At 39.7% G+C, this 22843-nt stretch overlaps 1 protein-coding gene across 3 annotated transcripts in view; it reads right to left on the bottom strand.

The window, feature by feature from the left end:
- Window positions 1–10026: 10026 nt before the first annotated feature.
- The window catches only part of tshz1 (teashirt zinc finger homeobox 1), a 36173-nt gene continuing 23356 nt past the window's right edge, over window positions 10027–22843 (bottom strand). For all 3 annotated transcript variants that reach the window (XM_077195368.1, XM_077195370.1, XM_077195369.1), the window contains one exon: window positions 10027–14628. In XM_077195368.1, coding sequence (XP_077051483.1) covers window positions 11249–14628 — 3380 coding nt within the window. In that variant the 3' untranslated portion in view covers window positions 10027–11248. The remainder of the gene's footprint in view (window positions 14629–22843) is intronic.

Consider the following 22843-nt stretch of genomic DNA (forward strand, 5'->3'; position numbering starts at 1 on the left):
ACCAGCATTTTTGATAATTTTCACAAAACTCATATTTATGACCCCAGAATATTTTGTTGTATGAATAACTGAACAAACAATACATCAAAAGAAAGAACAGAGAGCATCTGCTTTTAAACAAAACAAGCAGTAGTATTTTATCAACGCTTGATTGTAGGTAATATTAAGTTTAAATAAAAAATCTATATTTTGAACAAAAAACTGAGAAAATCGTGTTTGTGTGAAAGGATACGTCTGGATCAGAGTCAGATAATCAAAACCTGGATGGAGTAGAACGCTTTACAGTCCTAACCTCGCCCTGGGTTTGCAGTTCATTCGGTAACGTTGAATTTTGATAATCAGGCTAGCTTTCATGAGCGTAAGCAATGCTGCCATCACTTTATTCTGCTTCTTCTTCGCCTGTGTTTTTGAACCATAAATGCTGTACTCTTTCAGAAGATGTGTAATAGCGCCCCCTACAATATAACAGGGAAAACATGGATTAGTGGAAAAATCCGTCAAAGGCGGGGAAGAGTTGTGTCATAAATGTCAGAAAACTGGCAGGAGAACCTGTCACTCACATGAGTTCTGGAGCAGCCAAAGCCGGTGAGTCTGTGAACACTCGAGAGCAAGTTGACGCGCCTTGCAACCTTAGTTATACCTATGCATGTATGAATATACAGGCTATGCAATAGACTTCCACTTCCACATATGATTTTGCTATATAAAATACAGCAAGAAGAAGGTGTTAGAGATAACACAACATTTAAACATAACCATAGTTTTAAAAAATGTAATTTGAGTTTATGCATATAAAAACACAAACCAACACACTCTCACCTTTGATAGGTTAGCCCTTTTTCTTCAGGAATTAAAATCTGGATGTTTGTGTGTGTGTGTGTGTGTGTGTGTGTGTGTGTGTGTGTGTGTGTGTGTGTGTGTGTGTGTGTGTGTGTGTGTGTGTGTGTGTGTGTGTGTGTGTGTGTGTGTGTGTGTAGCCTCTAGCCACAGTTGGTTACAGTTGACAATTTTCACACATTCTGCTTTGGCCAAATTAGCTAACTGCTGAATTTGGACAATAGCCTAACTAACTAAAAGTAACCACTACTAACTTCAAATGTTAAAGCTTTTCCAGCAACAATTTAATTTTATAACAATTAAATTAGAAACTAGACGAAGCTCTAGATGTCAACCTATCACGACTCATTCTAGTGAATTGGTTTGTTTAGACAATTCAATTATGCACCTAATAAAAAATAATAATGTTTTAATATTAATAATAATAATAATAAATAATTTATAATGTTTTTATTTTATTTTTATTGTATTTAGTGTAAATTGATCTGATTAATGCTGTCACCCAAATCGAGTACATTCAAAATGGCTGTTTAGAGAAAGACAAATAGACTGCACTACCATTTAAAAGTTTGGGGTCGGTAAGCAAAATACAGTAAAAAAAAAAAAAAAATACTGTAAAATAAAATAATTTTACAATTTAAATAATCTTCTTTCTATTTTTAATATATTTTAAAATGTAATTTTATCCTCTGATGGTAAAGCTGAATTTTCAGCAGCCATTACTCCTGTCTGATTTTGTGCAATTGGAAAGTACCTTTGCACATTGAAAACGTATATAGTAGATATATTTGTTGTACAGTTAATTTTACTAAATCAAAGGTACAAACATAACAAGTCATTTCAGAAATAGTAGTACCCATCTGTCATCTGTCTTTCATTTGTTGTTGATGAATACTGTGTGGTAAAATAAGGAGAAGAAACACTTTACACTTTCTGTACCTGTACAGTGCAAAGATAAACAAATGCGTTCAGCCAGTCTAAAGCCTTTGAGAGGAAACTCAGCTGAATCTCAAAAAACAATCACAGAAATGCAACAACAAAGTCAGTTACTTTTTCTCAGCTGCTCGTGCCGTCAGGGAGTAAGAATACACATTTTTCACCAACGAATAATGGCACAGAAGCATATTTGTGCTCATTAATTCACACAGATCTTTCTCGTTCCCTGCCTTCTTTTTCTCACTCACTCGCTGACTTTTCCCTACATCAATTTAATCTGAAATTGCATACAAATCCCACCGCAACATTTGCAGAAGCTTTTGTCTCACAAAGCAGTCTAGCAAAGATTCAAAATTCAATCATTCACTGTTGAGTGAATGGCAAAAAAATCACTTCCAGCTGCATATAGACATCTTAATAGTAGATCATAAATTGTACGAATTTTCAAAACTTTTAAATATAAACTCTACAACAGAATGAAAACATTCTTCATGAGGGCTTTTCACACCTGAAATAGTTAACCCTGGGTCATTCTAAACCCTGGGTAAACTGAAGCCTGGGTTATCCTGCTGCATGTTTCACACTGCTCATAATTTACCCGGGGTTAACAATTAATCCTAGGTATTCATAAACTGACGTTCAACATGGTACATTCCTAAACCCTGGATTAACATTCTTATTTGCATATTTGCTGTGTCAGTGTCACCGATTGGATGAACGCAGCACGAGACCTAACATAAAAGCTCTAGCATTGCCATCCTCTTATTGCCGACTATACATTCGCGTTTATACTGAATGGATATAAATGTAAGAATGAAACGGTCTCTTCTTCACTCAAATTGTGTGTTTTCTGCAAGCGGCAACATTCTAATCTGAAAAAATGAAGCCTACCTGGAAGTGCAAAAAACTGCAATACATCGAAAATCCGCTAGGGGCAGGTCCCAAAAGGGAGCAAATGTCAATAGACCCCATGTTAAAATGTCCGTTTTCACAGGATAAATTCATGTTTTTACAGGTTGGTCCTATGGACTTTTATTGTATTTTTCGATAGGTTACGAGTGCCTGACAACTGTGAGGGGGGTGAATTTTTTTCTAACTCGTTAGTTTAGATCGTATTTAGATATAAAATGTATGACAAATAAGGGCATGGTTAACTTTGATTGACAGCTTGATTGACAGCTGATAACGGGCTGCGCTACAATCCTTTTTGAACAATTGAATTGAAATACTGTACATAAAATGGGTTGCTCTGCTATAAACTGCACTAACCGACACTGTAGGAGTACTTCGCTCCATTTTTTCCGGTAAGTGACATTCCACTACTATTTCACGTAGTTAGCACTATTTAGCATCAATGTTTGTGGGCAGTGGCACTGCAACAGTTAGCATTAAATCGCCTCAGATAAGTTAGCGTCCGAGGTACTTTACCTATGCTTATAAGTATAACTGACGTTTGAAACACTGTAAATGCGTCTGCCAAATGAATAAATGTAACAAGAATAGACTGATATGTCCCACATTGTAGTGTTAATATACCATTTTGAGCATTAACACTTTAAGACTTCAACACTTTATTTAACTATAAGGTGTCTGAACATGCCTTTATGAGACATGAACTTCACGTTACAACCACAACTTACCAGCAAATTCTGATGGATTGTACTCTTCAGCAGCTTTGCAGTGAATGTAGTAGCCATAGACTGTAAAAAGTAGCCTAGTCTGCCAGTCGATTTTATAACGTTACAGATAGCTGCCTGAGGCTGCCGCTGCTTGATTGAAGAGGCGCGTCCACCGGTTGGATGAATTTATGAAATTATGATTGGATGAATTTTTATTGGTCCTGAAACTTCCACAGAAGATATATAAACACGTATTTAGACCACTTCTATTATTGATTGCTATCGGGATGTGAAGATAATTTCAACCAGTATAACAAAAAGTGTTTATCAAAACAAATTGCCCACCCAACATTGAAGGTCTTAATTATGGTATTTCCCTATTATTTTTCAAATTCCCAATATGAGAGAAAAACATGACAAACTCCATTACATAGAATAAGTCATTATAAAAATTTTAAAGGTGTGGTATAATGCCCTTTTCACAAGATGTAAAATACATCTCTGATGTCCTCAGAGTGTGTATGGGAAGTTTTAGCTCAAAATGCCCACAGATATTTTTATATATCATGTTAAAGTTGTCACTTTTTGAGGGTGAGCAAAAACGCACCGTTTTTGTGTCTGTCCCTTTAAATGCAAATGAGCTGCTGCTCCTGCCACAGAGGGCGGAGCAACAACGACTTCTGACTTTTATCTCACACAGACATTTGTGAGCACTGAAGCTATTTCAGCACTGAAAATTTCAAAAACTTTTAGCCTTTTATGTTCAAACTGGAGTCAGAAAGATAGAAAGACTCAAGAAGAGGTGACAACATGTAGACAACATTTCTGAATGGTGATGAATTTATGTAGCTTATGTGTTGTTAATCTTCAAGTCAATTATTAACATATTCTGTTTTGATAAATCGTGACCTGGGAGGCGGGGTTTATGTAAATTTTAGGGTTCTAGATGTCACTATCCCGGGAAAAATGTAGTGTAGTCCCTACCAGAATTTTGAGCGTTGTAACTTTGCAGATGTTGTTTATGCTCAAACAGCAACATTACACACTAATTAAAGTTAAAAAGTGAAATCATAATCAACCACCCTTTAATACAATTTTATATAAATAATTTCAATACAATTAAATACCATTTTCTAAGGTGGTGTCAATATTAACTGAAAACACTTAATACCTTAAAAAAAGGTAAAAATGCTTAAATACCTAAAACTATAATCAATAAAGTATAACATTAAATGAAAATCTTTCACACAAAACACCAATGAGATATTCAAATGAACTATTTAAAAAAAAATTTGAAAACAGAATTTGAACAGCATTTTCTTACTCTGAACATTGAGAAATTATTGAAAAGCAAAAACACACATAAGTGTATATACATTTATCCTATGTAAAAGTAATAAAAGTGATGAAGAGGACAAGGGCCACTTGACAAATGTGAAAAAAAGCTTATTATTATGCAACCCTGACTATGGCTGTATTTACAATTCCAATGTATTCCTCCCATCTTGCACAGATCGGATATGACCAGTGGTGTAAAGTATTGGAGTAAATGTAATTTATTATTGTACTTAATTATCTTCTTGGCAGTTTTACTGAGTATCAAATATGTTGCCAACTTTTACTCTCTACTTGACTACATTTTTGAAGAAGTAAATGTACTTTTTACTCCAATACATTTGTGATGAGCAATGCATGGTAACTAACTTTTTCTGCAGCAGTTTGTTTCTGCTATAAAGAAGCAACATCGCCATCTAAGGGCATTAAAGGTACTATATCTTATGCATTTTGCCTTTATTCACCAAACTTGTCAACGCAGCTACTTTATGTGAATGCGAGTGCATTAGCAGGTCGTTGCTGAATTGCAGGTGTTTGAATTAGGAGATGAGGTCATGACTGCAGCCTGTGATGAAGCCGAAACCAGCACATCCAGTGCAAGTAGACTTTGACTAGTTCATTTTACTTAACATTATTTAATTTATCCACTATATTGATGAGAACTTTTAGAAAGATATTGGTTTACTTTTGGCCTTTTTGTGCACTTGAGCTTAACTGAGACTTGAGAGTTTGTAGACATTTAAGAGGCTGTTGTGTTGACCTTTATTTATAATTTAATATATTAATATTTAGGTGTTCAGTTTTATTTGGTACTCATGATAATAGGTGAGAGTAGGAACGTAGATCAACTGTTAAATCGAGATCTTCGCCTTGCAGCTCAGCTCCTTCTTCACCACGACAGACCGGTACATCGACCGCATTACTGCAGAAGCTGCACCGATCCGTCTGTCAGTCTCCCGTTCCATCCTTCCCTCACTCGTGAACAAGCCCCAAGATACTTGAACTCCTCCACTTTCGAGCAAACCACCCTTTTCCGACTGAGAACCATGGCCTCGGGACTTGGAGGTGCTGATTCTCATCCCAGCCGCTTCACACTTGGTTGCAAACCGTCCCAGTGCATGCTGAAGATCCTGGTCTGATGAGGCCAACATGACAACATCATCCGCAAAAAGCAGAGACGAAATGGTGTGGTCCCAAAACCAGACACCGTCCGGCACCTGGATGCGCCTCGAAATTCTGTCCAATTGGAATTGGTGACTTGTAACTTGTAAAGGAGTCATTTTTGCTGTAATATAACTGTACTTTTACTCAAGTATGGTTTTTAGGTACACCTCTGGATATGACCCACAAACATGTATGCAGGAAAAAAACACATGAATTCCGATATTCTCAGATCTGTTTCAGGCCTCATTCATATGTGGAAATAAATCTGATATGAATCGGATACATGCATTTGTATCTGCTACGTAAGATCGGACATTTCCCTGTAAATCTGTGTCGTATGTCATTGAAAAAGAGATAGTGGCAAATTACGTTAACTCAGGTGGACACCAACCGCGATCACATGACTTTTTTAAATGGCCCAATGGAGGACGAAGGCTCAAGCCAATGTTGTGCTGACCTTTAAAGATGGTGCGGAAAGCTGATCAGCGTCCATTGCAAATAGTGCAGTTTTTACTTCCTTTTCGGCCTAAGCTTATCAGGTCAGTACGTCTACCTTTGTTTGTTGTGCTATGCGTATAGTGTAAATGCAGATATTGGATAGGGGTCACTTTTAAAAGAAGATGCAAGCTGGTCAAAAAAAAAATAATTCGGATAGTCAACAAATAAAAGGAATTGGGCATCAAGACCTGCAGCATAAATGTGGCCTTAATTCAATTATTTATTTATTTTATCTAAATGTCTTTTCTCAGGTATCCAGTGTTTTATCTATAGTTTGCATGTGTAGAAAGTGTGTGTCTAAATAAGCTGAACTTCTTCTTCTTCCCATCATACCCAACTTGGCGTATCCTGTGCAACATTGGACTTGACTCTCTTAACCTCTACATAAAGAAGCCAGAGAACTTGTGGGCAGGTTTTGGCTTGGATTGCGATGCCACTCCCCACCGCTTTGCATTCGAATGCAATACAGCGACTGAGCGGATTGGGCTGAAATGTAGCTGGTCGTCTTTGCTCTGCGTGAGTGATGAGCAGTAGAATAGACAGGCTGTCACAGCACACCTGTAGGCCTGGCAGCCGAGTCCATCACCGGGCTGAGCCTTCACATAGATTAAAAACACTGCATCCATTAGGCCCCGTGTCAGCCGTCATTATTCTATAAAGAAGCGATTTTGTCACATCTCCATTCTTCAGGCCGCTATCCACACGCAGATGAATAAGCAGGACGTTCCATCTCCAAACACGGCTCACTTTTGACAGGAACACAACCATTTGTGATGCCGTCTCCCCAACACTTCACACATCCGTTGGGAAGGAAGCATCAAATAAGTCTTAATGCAATGATCCCGCAGTCCATCACCTGATGGGACTCAAAGTTTTCCAGCCATATTCATTCTCGGAAATGTACGTTTTGTCCTAGAGCTGCCAATCAAACGGGCTCACAATTTATTCTGCCGTGTGCATTTATCTGACAGCCCTTTGTTTTCTACAGTGTTCAACTGTGATTCAATTTTACACATTCTGCCTTGTAGTTTGACAGCTGTCGTTTGACAGGAACACAGGCCTCATTGCGGACAGCTTAAGAATAACAAATTCCGTTTGGAAATAGTCAGTGCACAGGGTGTCAAATTAGTTTTTAAAGGCTTAAAACATTTAAAATTGATGGAGGGAGGAACACTTAAGGTGTCACTGTTGGTGCATTTCAAACTGCATGTGTTTTTAAAGTTGTGTATTTGACTCAAGGACACCAGGCTTTGGGGTGTAGGTGAACGCAGTAATGAAAATTCTGTAGTCATTTTTTCGCTCTCATGTCATCTGTTTCATCTGTAGAACACGAAAGAAGCCGTTTAGCAGAAGGGGTTTTAAAATGAATGGTGACAGTGACCAAAAATTACAAAAAGCACCAGTGGGAACATTCTGCTAAACATCTCCTTTTTTTGTTCTAGAGACACTGAATGTCATTTTGATTTGGAATAACATGGTGAGTAAATGATGCTGTTTTTTTTAAAGATACCAATGAATGTTTTTGGCCAAACAAACTGTCCATTAGGATGAATGTTGGCTTGGTTTTTCCATTTTAAATTCAAAAATACTGTCATTCACAGACCACAATGTGTCATTTTCCAGAATTCATTATTTTCAATCTTATTCCTTTCAGGAGAAAGTGTGCAATTTTGATAGGGAACGTTTAAATTACCTTGATGTCTCGCCGCTTTGCCTTTTGAAAACGACAAATTGTAACCAGTTAAAATTCATCATAGTCCCACTATCAATGAATTCTTTTGTGTGGCATCATATTTATGCTTCACCGTCTGTCTGTGAGTAAGAAACAGAGTGATATTATTTATTTCCTGTTTGTTTGAAGTGAAATAACAAAACATGAGACAAGGTTAAGCTGATGAATTCACAGTGATGAGTTGCATCAGTGATGACACTGATGTTTGACATGTGCAAAGACTTTCAAAATTATGCTCTCCTTCAACCTATCGTCCTGTTTCGATATGAAACATCTTTGTATTTTAGACTGGTGACAGCGCAAATGAAATTGGAGATCTATTTTGACGTCTAAAAACAACATATTTTTATTAATGATTGATTATGATTAATCAATAATTTTTGTTTATTAATCAATAATCACTTTTGTCAATGGACTCAAGAATTAAATTCCAAATGCATTCTTTCACAAACAGAAATGTACTGCTATCATGATTCATAGAAAGAAAGTACTTGCCAGTGACATGTACAAACAGATAAAACATGAAAAATGTGTCACTTCTTGCACACAAAGTTGCAGGGCATTCAAAACCTTATGTATAAACATTGTCTCACCTTTGTGTTTGCACTTTCATTCAACTGGAGCTTTAAGACACAAATGTACACTGTGAAAACCTTTTGTTTCTCATGAATTGTTAAATCTGCACCTAGGTAGCAAGTCAATTCTTTGAGAGAGACCTGGCACAACCCCTTTATCTTCATGTGCGTCGGGACCCCAGATGTGGAAGGAAATGGAAGGCTTAATTTTATAATACACTTAAATCTGCTCCATACTCAAAAGGTTTGATTTCAATAACAATAATGCTTTCAGACTATTATATTGAGGATATTTCAATATAATATTGAATACAATATGATATTTCCATGACTTGAATAAATTAATAGTTTTAAATCTACTCCAGAACATACTCAATGCCTAAACCTGCTTTCTTAATGTGTAAAAATAATTCTCTGGATGACAAATTTGACTATTTACACAAAAGTAGAAGGATACACTTGGATTTATATGGCTTAATATTTCTGATAGTTTGCACAGATATGCTGCATTCCAAATAAAAATGAAAACGAATTACCGTAATTGAGGAAAGCAAAACTAGCAGATGGAGGCTCAGAATATTCAGTATGGGACTACTGGGAAATCAAAACATGCCAATTTGAGTGAGAGGATACTCTCAAATAGGGCAACTAACAAGGGGTTTGATACTGCAACTCCCCAAAGCGGCTTCAAATGGAGATTGAGATTATTGTGCAAACACTGCATATTTCAGTCCTTTCCCCTTCTTGTTTCGTTTCCCCTCAAGCCCCCTGTGTCCACACGTATAATCACTCAGTAATTGAGCTGAAAAGAGTAAATCTTTGATTCCCACTAGAAATTGGGCATTTATTTCTAAGTCTGAAAACCCCGTGAAATGCTTGGAGAGTGCTTGTGTGAACAGGAAAAAATGCAAATCTGCTTAAACTGTGTCTATCTGCCGATGTTTCACTCCGCTCTGCAGGTACTCACAATGTTGCAGTTGTCATGATTGCTGTAATTTACATAGAATACGTACAGGGACTGCAGGAAGATCCTCTGGGGGAAAAAAGAGAGGAAGAGCTGGATCAATGCTACAGAAACGGTCCTGAGAAGCCAGATATACAGGCTTTACGGGAAAAGCGTTAAATCCAGAACGTTATTTGCCCATTTTGGCTCCAGTGAGAGTTTCCTGTTTACTGGCAGGTTTTGTGTATGGAAACATCTCTCATTTACATACAGCACGAAAAGGTGCTGCATTCAAAGAATAACAAAAGCAAACACGGACAATGAACTTCAGAATATTACAACTCAGGAAAAGAGAAAAACACATGAATGACCAAATGGAGAACAACATTAATCAAGAAATGCTTCAGTTTTTATTTTACAATTAAGGGACAAAAACATTTTTTTCTTTTTTAATTAAGGGAATTGATGGGACTTTTCACAATGGCATGATAAAACATTGAAATGTACTGTATTTCATGTTTTGCATTGCTTGGTTCCCTCTTATACACCATGCATCAACAGCGATGCAACTCCTTCATTCAATTCATATTTACCACATCAGAGAACTTAGTTCAACTAAAGGATGAATCGTGGTTCTACAGCACATATTACTGCATATACATCTCTGTACATATTATTTCCTTTTTGTTTACTATATATAAAATGACAATATAAAAGAATGCACACCATACAAACAATGTTGAGCTGCGGCAATTGGCAAGATATGATGATGGAAATTTACACATCTTCGCTGTTCATTTAAATATATGTGCTGTATATAAGATTTCAATTAAGTCTTTACAGGTTGAAACCAAAGCGAAACCATAGAAAGAGAAATAGTGGTACCAAAGCATACGTTTCAAATTGCTACTGTATAAAATTATACTTAAAAAAAAAGAAAAGAAAAAAAAAGAAATTAAAAACAAAGAAATGCCTTTGAAAAACCAAAGTTTATAATCATAGGCAGCCTGTCAAAATCTTCAATATCCTTCAAGGTTTAGAAGACTCAACAAAATCTACAATTCATTGTTTTCACTTCAAAGGGTTGCAGTTTTGATTTATGTCAAGCCAATGTCTGAAAATCTGAGCTCAAATTAACAAAATAGCTCTGTCTCATTTTATACATATTCTCATAACATTCAACACCACTGAGTGCTTTAATGAAGTCAGTCTTTTTTGATGTATAGTAAGTGTACAATGCAACTCATTCTATTCAGAAGTTCTTTTGCCATTTTGTTTAAGACCATGCCCATGGATACCATGTTTGTTTCATTCCCAATTCAACAGAGTACAAATTGTAAATTCTGTTTGAATATGAAGTCACTCAGAGAGAAAATAAAGTTAAAAAAACATGCACATAACCGACACATATCAGATAAATACAGTACAAAGCAAGAGATAGAAATCAAGAGACTGAAAAACGAGGGAAAAAACAAAAACAAAATAGATCATGGTCCAATCAGGCAGTTTCACGACAGAATTTGAAGGCTCAGTTCAGGCGCAGTGCAGTACAGTGATGTAGTGCAATGATTCTCAATCCAGTCACTTCACTGCCACCAGCCTGCTTTCCTTAGGCTTTTTCTAACTTTTCCAGCTCAGTAACAAAGATCAGATGGTCCTCCGGTGACTTTCCGTGCGTTTTGCTGAGGTGCAGTTTCACTGCGTGCTTGCTGACAAAAGTCCTATTGCACAGTTTGCACTGAAATATGGAATTAGAGTCCTCCTCAGTTAGGCCAAGGGCACTGAATGTCTTGTCTGTGATCATTTTTGTGACTGCTTGCTGGTCTCTTATGAGGTCTATTGATAATTTTGAGAGATCTTTCAAGTTAAAGCCCAAGTGGGACTCTAAGTGGTTAATGTATGCGGAGGGAGTTCTGAACTGGGAGGCACAGTCACTACACAGGAACAGTGGCTGGCCCGAGTCTATGTTCTTCAGAAACTTGGTTCCACCTGTCCGCCTGAGTTGGTACTTGACGTTTGCCAACCAGTGGGAGATGGTGGTCATGGAGAGACCTGTAAACTTACAAATATGTACACGCTCCTGAGGACCAAGGTCTGTAATGATGTACTTTCCATCAGGGGTTTCTCGAAGGCTGGACGCAAACTGAGCTTGAAGAATCAACAGATGCTGAGGGTTCCAGTTTGATTGCCTGCCTTTTCTCTTCTGAATAGGTGAAAGATCCTCCAGCCCATCCTCAAAAGCACAGCCATCTGCATCTGACTTTTCAGATATAGAGGAAGGGGTTGACGACTTTGGCGTCAGGCGACCCGTGAGGTTCTTCACCATGTCAGAGATGTCCATTAGAGCATTCTCCCGAAGAGGAGATGAGACTGATTCAGTCAACGTTGACAAGATGGGTCGGGTGCTGTTTGTGATGCTGCTGTTGCTGATAACAGTGGATGAACAATTGTTTGTGGGCCCATTGCCACTTTTGGACTTCGTCAAGTCCATGGGTTGATCATCAATATTTTCATAATATCTGTTGATGGACTCAACTTGCTTGACCTGAGCTGGATTGTACATAGGCTTTTCCATCATGTTGTTGCTGATCTTGTACAGCATTGCAAGTGGGTCTAGGAGTGGACTGACCGTTTTGGAGGCCTTACCCAAATGAGTGTTCATGATAGACTGCAATGCACTGAGAGGGTTAACTAAAGGCTGTTCTGGTGAGTGATCCGTTATGATTCCTAAATTATCGCAACCATTGCTGACTTGTGTTTTGAGGACATCCGTTCCGTTCTTTACAAGATTATCCGCATGGCTTTCCTTGTATTCTCCTTCCCGAACCAGAACGGGGTCTAGGTCTTTACCTACCATTCCATTCTTTGTTGGCTTGCTAAGGTCACCTGATCTTGGCAGGTCCTTTCGGTCTTTAAGGACCGGAGAGGGTAATTCAGCAGTGAGATGTTTGGGAACACGTTCAATGGATTTTTCATCCCGGTCTTTCTTTGAAGGGATTTTTCCTGTTACTTTCTCCACTAACTCTTCCATTGCTAGGACGTTGCTTTTATGGTTTGGAGGTGGTGATGGGCTGCTTGGAGAATGGATTAGAGTGCTGGAGTCAGAGGTCAAAGATTTCAAGCTGCTGGCATTGAATGTTGGTTGAATCTGGACACTCTGGACAGCGGGTATAGATGATTTCAAAGACCCTTGGAGCTGATAAGCGGCATGAATGCTGGGATATCCACCCCAAGTGGGCGTACCGGTCTGAGCCTTACTGATTGCACTGGAGACTGTATTTTCTAAGGACTTGAGAATATCTAGTCCACCTTTAGGAGACTCTTCAAGATCCTCTTCTCTTAGATATTTGTAATGGCTGTGTTTTTCCGTTTTTTCCACCTTCTCAACAGGATCCTCTTTCTCTTGCTTGATTTTTTTCTCCTCGGGTTCCTCCCATTTATCCTCTTCCAGCTCCTTTCTTTCATCCATGGTGGATGGGTGTATTGGTGAATCAGGTTGGGACTTGATAGTGGGAGCTGGTAGACGTGTTGTTGTGGGTGGAAGAGGAATGGATTGGATTTTCTCTTCCACCACAGGGTCAAACACCAATTGTTTTCCTTTTTTAGAGGCGGAGTTTGTGACTTTAAGAAAATGTCCGGTCACCATCATATGGGCTGTCAACTGTTGCAAGGTGTCATGGGAACTACCACACTCCATACACTTAAGAATTTGAGCTTTTCGGGCCTCAAACTGCCAGGTATAACTAGCACCGTTTTGGTAGCCATAACGGTTATTAGCTGTGACATATGGGTTGGAAATCTTCTGATCTTTGGTGGGCGCAGTCTCTGCCAATGGAATGCCAGGGGTGCTGGAGATTGACTCAGGTGAGCAAGGAGACAACAGGTCTTGGAACGCTCTCTTTTTGGTGGAGTGGACCAGCTTTGAGGCAAGAGCTGGCATTGGTTCTTTGAGAGGCACTTTCTGGTAATGTTTAGTTTTGATCATGTGGACACTCAAGTCCTGTAGGGATTCAAACGAGTGGCCACAATACATGCATTTCAGAACTTTCTGAGCATCTTCTTTGCCCTCCATCTCCATTAAGGATCGCTTCCGTGGCTTGGACCATTTCTTGCCCCTGTCCTCCTCTTTGTCCTTGTTATCATCACGGTAATGGCCTGTTTCGTTCATGTGCACTGTGAGACCTACAAGTGTGTCGTAGGCTGCACTACAGTCCTTGCATCTGAACTTGCTGGCACCCGTAAACACAGGCCCGTACAGCTTATTGTTTTGCCGGTACAGCTGCACTGTGCTGAAGAGACTTGGTTCAGGCATGAGGTGGTAGGGTGTATGCTGTAAGGTTTTAGCAAGAGCTGCTTGATGCCAGTCATATGCAACACCCCCACTGTTAGCACCATTGATGTTTCCATTGTTGGCATTGTTTAATGTGGTGGCTTTTGTAGAATTGCTGCTCGGAGTAACATTTGTCTTTGTGCTAGCACTAGCATTGCTGCTGCTGCTAGCTCCGCTGCTTGTAATATTACTTGCATGGCTGTTCACAATGCTGTTGTTCCCCTTGTGGCTACTTGGAGTACTGTTAGTGCTACTAGCACTAACCTGCTTGCTTTTCATAATGTCCTTTGTAATACTCGACCAGGAAGCATCTGAAATCAGGTTTGCATAGACGGCTTTCATCTGCGCCAGGCTGTCCTGCAATGATAGTCCAGCATCTGTCTCCAAGTCTTCAACCTCCTCTTTATCCTGGCCCTCTTTGGAGGAGGTGCTTTTGAAGTCAGCCAGGTGATCGCTGGTGTCGCTGAGGGGCGAGGCGTACCCGGCATCTGGGTTGGTGCCATTGCTGAGTGGAGAATTCTGGTAGCTTAGCTGTTCACGCCCATCATCTTCTTCATTGCACAGGTACTCTGCGTCCTGACCGTCTAAGGAGAGCCCGTCGTCCTGCAGGTGCTCCTCATCGATCTTAGCTGCCTTAAGCTCGTCTTCCGGCACATAGGCTGAGAAAACAAAACAGGGGGGGGGGGGGAGAGATGATGAGTCAAAAGCCCCCAAAATGTGCATCTTTAGCATGGATTGTTGAATAAGTAAATTTACTTTTACATTTGTGTTCCTTCAAATGAAATAGGTGTGGGATAATGTATAATTTCATGTGCACGTGTGTGTGCATGCCTACATGATGATCCTAAAGAGATTTTTTTGTCAATAGTCCTGGCAGAGGGCGCAGGTTTGCAATTATAAAGTGGCAAACATCCATATCTTGACTATGATAGATAGCCCCCTTCACTGCTGAGACTAACAAAGCTATCCTGTGTAACAGCTCAGCAAGGGTAAAGAGGGCAGAGGAGAGTCCTCTAAAGAAAAAAATGGGTATCTAAAAAAATATTAAATCTTTAAAACAGAATAGCATGCTGAAAAGAAACGTGGTAATATCATGGATGTATGCATGGAATTAAAAATTGTATACTATTATGAATATTGTAATGAAAGTAAAATATATAATTTCAAAATGTAAGACACATCCATTTACATCCAATACTAACAAATCACCCCAATCCCCACCCCTTTGTTTACAAAAATGTCATTCTTAAATATTAACCCCATATAGACTATTCTCTCTTGCTCTTTCTTGTCCTCCTTTCCCCAGTAGTTAGAGGGCACAGACTGTGTGTGACATTGATCCAGTTCTATAATGCACCGGCCAAGCTAGACTACTCTGAGTGTGAGAGTGCGTCTAAGTTATTGCCAGGGATGCAGCGCGGGGTGCAGCTTGCCTCAATGCTGTTGGCAGAGACGATGGAAGTTCTCGCAGCGAGTCATGCTAAAATGCAAGTGGAAATGGCATGTCATGTTGTCATGGTCCATGCTGTACTAACTCTCAGGGAGTCCAGAGTGTGTGCAGCCACAGGGGAAAAAGAGAGAGTGAAATAAAAGACAAGAGGATTCATAATCTATAGTGCACCTTACTTCTAGTGATAAATATATTATATTTCAGCAATATTTTAGCATGGACTGATAACCATGTCTGCTTGGGTGATTAGCAGGATTTGTTTTTGTGTCAGTTTCAAATTTGTCAAGATTTTTTTGTTTGCAAATGTTAAATATTAAAAATAAGTGTTTAATTTAGAGCAATTTTGAGTCCAATTTATGTTCCAGGTAATGACGCAAAAATAATTCCTAAATAACTGCTTAAAATGCGCATATAAGAGATAGTTCATCCAAAAATTAAAATTCTTTAAAAGCATCTACATGTTGCTCAAAATCTGTATGACTCTGTTGCATAACGCAAAAGATGATTTTGAAAATGCCTCTATTTTTTCCCCCATGCAGTGAAAGTCAAAGTGGTCCAGCTTTGTTTTGGAGCCCACTGGCTTTCATTATTTGGACAACAACAGTTGAATCATTCTTCAAAATATTTTCGTTTAAGTCACATAGGTTTGAAACAACATGAGGTTGAGTAAATTAGGAAAGACTTGTAATTTTTGGGTGAAATATCATTTTAGGAAAAGTAAATAGTGTCATTTTGGATTTCATGTTTATATGTTTATTTGTACTTTATTGGCCACCCTGGCCTCTAAACATTGTCATCGATGTCTTCCTCCCTTGTCGATATTTTTACCAAAAGGGATTGATAAGAATCAGTTAATGCATTGATTTTTAGTGAAAGCAGCATCGGGTCACGAGTGCATGTTTCAGAAATACACATTCATGCTTATTTGTGAAAACAGCTATTTTTGCTCTGCGTATTACTGCTAAGTGCACATTTATTTCTAAAGGTAAAAAGAGGATAATGAAAAATGTTGCCTACGCCACACACTAGAAAATGCTTATTTTCCTCAGCTAAATGTGTGGTAATAAGATGTACTGTCAGATGTATTACATTAGGGGAAAGGAACAGAACAATAATGTTCACAAATGTAAGGTTTCATGTTTCAGCCACAAAAAGCTCCTTCACTCTATTGTGTGCCGACAGAGCTATGACAGAAAGAAACGGAGTGATAGCCCACTGTCGGCACCCACAGCTGCAAGACAAAAAGAGCGAGAGAGGGAGAGAGAGAATGCTACTCGTTTAATTCGCTTAATGAAAAGAGAATAAAGGTCCATGAGACCAAGTGCTTAATGAGGAGCGGTAGGATTAAATTCCTGTTTCATCAGCTGGTTTCGATCTGCAGTGGGAGATAAAAAAAATGAGCTCTCCGTCATCGAAACACATCAAAGTACCTCTTTCGAGCGTGCTTGTGTGTGTGTGCAGGCATCTTCACAGCATGTGTACAGCTACAAAAAAGCCTCCTGTTCACTTTGTGAGTGGTATTGTTACTATCAGCCATTTTGAACACAACACGAGAAGAAAAGCCACAACAACAGCCCGCACAACTGTGAAGGCAATGGGAAGAGACAGAGCAGGAAAAGAGGGGAGCAGTAGAGGAGATGGGAGTAAAGAGAAGAAAAAGAGACAGGCAGTGCTTGAAGAGTGGTTCCTTTATCTCAGCGAGCCACCAGGAGATGTCTGTCCGAGATGCCAAGATCCGTCTCGGTGGTTGAAGCAGATGTGCTGTCAGCTTCAAACGGCGTGCAGCTGAGCACACGTAATCAGAACGGACTCCGTACCTGATGTTTGTAAGGTGCCATTTACAGCTGCGTGGAGGAAGCTGTAGGGGCATGAACAGCTGGGAACGTAGTGTATGTGGTGTTCCATTACTGGGATATTCTTAAACAACGCCTCCTGATCTGGAGGAATCACTGAATCCACCTCAAGCTCTCTGACGGATTTCAATCCGTCAATTCCTCGGAGAAATCAAGTAGGCGGCGTAAAGCGAAAGGGATTTGGTGAAATAAACATTACGAACTGTCAAATAAATCACTTATCCAAATATCGCTTTAAAAAGAAATGTTCACGCCGCAACACGGTTCAGTGGATTGAAGCCCTGATAATTCCCTCAAGTCACTGCAGCATTTAAGACAGCTTATCACGTTAAAACAAAGAGAGAAGTTTTTCATCTTTGCTGTAATTACAGAGAGAGTGATAGAGGGGCAGAGAGAGAGAGAGAGAGAGAGAGAGAGAGAGAGAGAGAGAGAGAGAGAGAGAGAGAGAGAGAGAGAGAAAGTGAGACGGGGGGCGAAGAAGAAAGCCAGAACGAGAGGGCTTTTTCCGCAAAGAGATGGGCAGAACCTGACACTAAATCGAGCGCGTCTTCTCAGCCCCTGACACCGCGTGGCATCTGACAGGCATGCGCATTGGCATGTCACTGTCCTCGCATCAAGCCATCAAACACGACTTGGCAATTTTTTGCCATCTGCGTCAAAAAAAAAAGGAACCCGCCAGACGACGGCAACGACAGCTCACACTTAATAACCCAATCAGAAGTTTGACTGCTGACATCTCTTATCGGGGGCCTGCTTTTAAACATCACGCTGAACAATAAGAGAGGGATTAAGAGAAGAGGAGGGGGGGAGGGGCTTGTTGTGTTTGTCATTCAAAAATAAGCCTGCATTGTACTGTCGGGAGAAAACGACGCATAAGTTGTTAAGAATACACACAATTAAGCGAATCAATAGTTGCTATAAAAAGAAGATGCTTTTGATGCGGAGGAGAACGAGAAAGAGTTTGATTTACTGAGTGAAGCAGGCACTTTCCACAGACACCATACAAAACAAGGCTTGAAACTCTTTCCATTTTGTTTTCTATGAGGTTTAAAATCTTATGCACATGCATGCATTTACATACACACACATGTATATAAAAACACAATTCATTGACAATTATTTAGATATAAATTATAATCGTACATGTCTTTTTACATATATTACATATTTACACACACAAAAAAAAAATATGTATATACACACACACACACACACACACACACATTCCTCATATACACAGTCTATTCAATACAACAAAAAAAAACATTAATTGAGACACCAGCTCTGTTTCAGCAAATCATTTAAAACTGACAAGAATGATCCCATCTAATTAATATTCATGAGCCAAGCAGGCTGATAAAATGTAGATTGTGCACCCTTCCCACCCCAAACAGTTTTAAGATCGGTCTTACGCCCATGTGCTTGCGTGTGTTCTTTCAAATACAACACACCAGAATGGAGACTTAAGAACAAAGGTGTGTATGTTCTTGAGTGCCCACCAACATCTAAAACGATCAGCCAGAGCACCAGGGCCTTGTGCTTGTGTGCATGTATGAGGTGAGCGATATGTGAGGTGCGTGTGTTTGTGTGTTGTGCAGGAGAGCGTGGCCATCTGTGTCCAGAGTGGAGCTGTCACTGTGGCTGCTGAGATCTCACTGATTTTAGACAGGTGACACAGCAACAGGACATGAGCAAGGCATACACACACTCACACGAGCAGAGCTCACCGTCTCAGCCAACAAAGATCAGCCGCAGAGTGAACCTTCTTGCTATAGACACCCATGACACCACACATACAAACACAGCCAGTGCCAGCTCTTAGAAACACCACCCACATACGAGCACTCGAGCGTTAAGATTCACATACAGTTGCCCAACAAACAGCAGAGAATTAGCAAGCCGTGACTCTAGACAAGACTGAATTGCTTCTACAAGCGAAACTCTGAAAATGCACGTTACACCTCTATTTATTTATTTTTTTAGAGTTGAAATAAGAGGAAATGAGAGACAGACTAGATTCTAACCCACATTTCTCAGATGCGCCCCAGAGCACAATGCTAACCACTACATGAGAACTGGCCCCCAGACTAAGCCTGGTTTCTCCCTTGGTTTTTTCTCGATTTCTATTTCTGAGAACCACAATTGAACAGAATTGAGCTGGATGATCAAACTTTTGCAGAGCTGCTTCATAGCTGAATCAATTTGGCTTTGTATTTGATGAATTTTGCAACATACACGGTTATTGAATTGAATCGACACTGAACTCACTATTGACTTCTGTTGAGCTGATTATAGCTCAATTGATCTTTCTTCATAATTGATTAACTTTACAGTTATTGAACTAAACTGATTTGAGCTGAAAAATTGCACTTTTAAAGAGCTGCTTTACAGCAGAATTTGAATTCCTTATATTTGATGACTTTTGCATTACTGTTATTTTCCTGTTTATTACAGTAAAGCTGCTTTTAAAATCTGTATAGGAGCAAAGTACTTATGTTGCCTTAAAACATTGGCTATGGAGGCAGCTTGCAACGTTTTGGAACAGAGTGATTTTGGCGGCCAAAAACATCTGCTGTTCTTCAAAAACCCATTCTTTCCGCAGCTTCCAAGCAGTCCGCTTGACAAAACCAGGTCTGTCTGATTGGGCTGGCTGGTGCACTTGAGAAGTGTCAGGCCTAAGTGTTCAAACTTGAAGAGGGGAACGAGAATGCTCACAGACAGAGCGCAGATGCCGATGGCCTCTCCTTCCACGACTGTCACTGTGCGGCCCACCGTCGCCGCCTCCTCCTTATTTATTTATTTTATCGAGGAGGAGAGGGGGCAATCACTACAGTCATTTGCACTACTAATGTCCAATTCTGCCTTCCCTCAGTCGGCTGATTTAGCCGGTCAGAGTGGTTTTGGAGTGTGCAGAGGAAAGCCGCGCCGTTTACCCGACATTTTAATGGGAAAACTGGCAAGTCTTATTTGGCTGGCCGATGTGGTTTGTCACTGGGTCTCCATTACATGCCACTCAACTTTGATGCCTTTGGACAGGGCTGATCAAACCATGTCTTTTGACCTACGCAGCACGCTGAAGGCAGACAGGGAGAGAGATGGAGAGAGAAAGAGAAAAGGAGGAGGAGGAGGGGGGCAGGACACTGAAGGCTGTAAATAAAATGACATTATTATTTCCTCTGTCCTATCATGTAGAAAAGCCAATTATGGTAATGCTCTGCATGTCAGTGAGAATGCAGCAATCTCTCTCTCTTTCCCCTCTCCCCCTTTTCCAGGGCAGTTAAAACAAGGCTTCGGTAGCATGATGCTGTCTGCCCCAGTCCACTTATGGCCTGCTGCAATCTGGCAGGGCTGTCTGCGGAACTGGCAACGGAAACTGCACTGTTTCTAGAAATGAATGCAACGTTTGTGTGTGTGTTACAACAAATCACAACTACAGAGTGAAAAAAAAACTGTTTACCAAAGTAAACAGAAGACAATACGATATGTAGCGATTTGTGGTTTCTCAGACAAGTTAAAAGAGTCAAAAATTAACATTTTGTTAATGCGATGTAAATTGAAAATAAATAAATAAATAAAATGAGATGAATAAAATACATTTCTTACCAGTGATGAAATGGTATATTACATACATTCACCACAATTCGGTTTAGTGTTTTCTCTTATATCTACACAGGTCAATACATACCTACATCCTCATACATTTGTAATATATTCCTTGGGAGGCATAATGCAGAAATTATTGCACATTAGTGACATACTATGCAGGTCATTTTGTAACTTACATCCTCATACAGGTTTCTAATATTATCCTTTGGTAGCATAATGCAGAAATTATTCAACAGTAAAACATTTTAGGCATCTTAAGACTTCTAATAGTAAATTATTAACTGAGGTAAAGGTCAGGAGTCACGACAGATGTTTTCATTGGTTAGGGAGTTGAAATCACTCACATCACTTCTTCAGTGAAGGTCAGACTCTCATTTTTACAACTCAATTTAAACCATATATTATGTTGCCGTTCCATGTAAGTAACTTTGTTTTAATTCATCTGCAATGCCAATTCTTACTCCCATTTATCGCTTGCCAGTTGTTCAGTTTGGACCCTGCCTGTAAACCCTTTTTGCATTCACTTTCCTCATTCCGTTTATTCAGAACTGTGAATAATGATCGTTGTTTCTATTCTGTGGACACACTTTGATTGATGGCTGCTGTTCAAAGTAATAAGGGCACCGTAGAGATGGACAGGTTTCTGAGGGGGCTTTGCCTTGTAGATCTGACCCCCACCCTCCCTCTCTCTCCCTCTAGCCCAATGTGAACCTACGAGAGGAGAAAAGCCTTCACATTTTTCACCATCTTCCACACAATCATCCTCTTTGAGGACTTCCTTTGTGCTCTGTCTCCGGGCTTTTTTTTGGCCCTTTTCTCAGCGAGACACATCTAACTTTATTACAGACTAAACAAAAGAAGGCTTTGAAGTGCAGACGGGCGTTTTACACGGACCCTGCCCACCTCTCCGTATCCGCTGACAGTGATTTGTGCTCCTGCGGACACTCTAGAGTAGGCTCTCTGAATTAATATCTGCTTTGCCTCTTTAAGCATCTCTTGTAAAAGGCTGGCCCAGCCCCCTCCCACCATCCTCCGTGTGGAATAGGCCACCATATGGCGGAATAGCTTCAGGCCCCTGAAGAACCGGTGTGGCATTCCATTCTGCGCTCCAAATTCATCTTTTTGCTTTAGATGCTTTTGGACTAGTATGGATGGAGGTATACAAGTAGGGCAACAGACCGCTCCATTAAAAATATTGAGAAATACATTAATCAGATAACGGTGCACTGATGACAACTATGATTTTAATGACTAATATATATGTCATTACCTCAGATTAAATTAAACTCCCAGATAATTATCAAATTTTTTATTATTATTATTATTACAGTTATTTAGATCTATAAGATACATTTAATGCTTGGAATTTCAATATTTTAGAATACTTGGGCATAAATATATCTATATAAAAAAGAATATATTGAAGAATAAAAACACTTATGAACACAGTTGTTCATAAGCTCATGGACTATTAAAAGTGATAAAATCTATTTTTACTAATGCTTTCTGTATCCCTTTCAATTAAAAAAAATGGTTTTGTTAAGTAAATGAACAAACTAAAATACTACTCTGACTGTAAATGCTTTCACCTCACCTTGCACTGACACACTATATCACCACTCACGCGCTTACACACACAGACGCGCACACGCGCTCCAATGTCAAGTCCATACTTATGCAAAGTGCGGCCTACTTTGTCATTTAATTTTTAAAAACCCTAAGGTCGTATAACACACTTTCCCTGTCATTTGCAAGTACATTAACTCGGTGGCCATGCGACAGCCAAATTATGCTAATGGGCTGCTAAAATGGGTCATATAGACAGTGCGTTTTACATTAGCTTCAAACAATAGGGAGGGAAGAGCAAAGCAGAGGTGACAGCAGCACCGGGGGAGTGAGACGGGGTCTGTCTCCTTTTGCCGCCTCATTCAGAGCAGCCTGTGAATGGACATCTCACGGCTGCAC

Source organism: Siphateles boraxobius, unplaced genomic scaffold, assembly GCF_051911475.1.
Source record: "Siphateles boraxobius isolate OS27281-9 unplaced genomic scaffold, OSU_SipBor_1 33, whole genome shotgun sequence".
Lineage (NCBI taxonomy): Eukaryota > Metazoa > Chordata > Actinopteri > Cypriniformes > Leuciscidae > Siphateles > Siphateles boraxobius.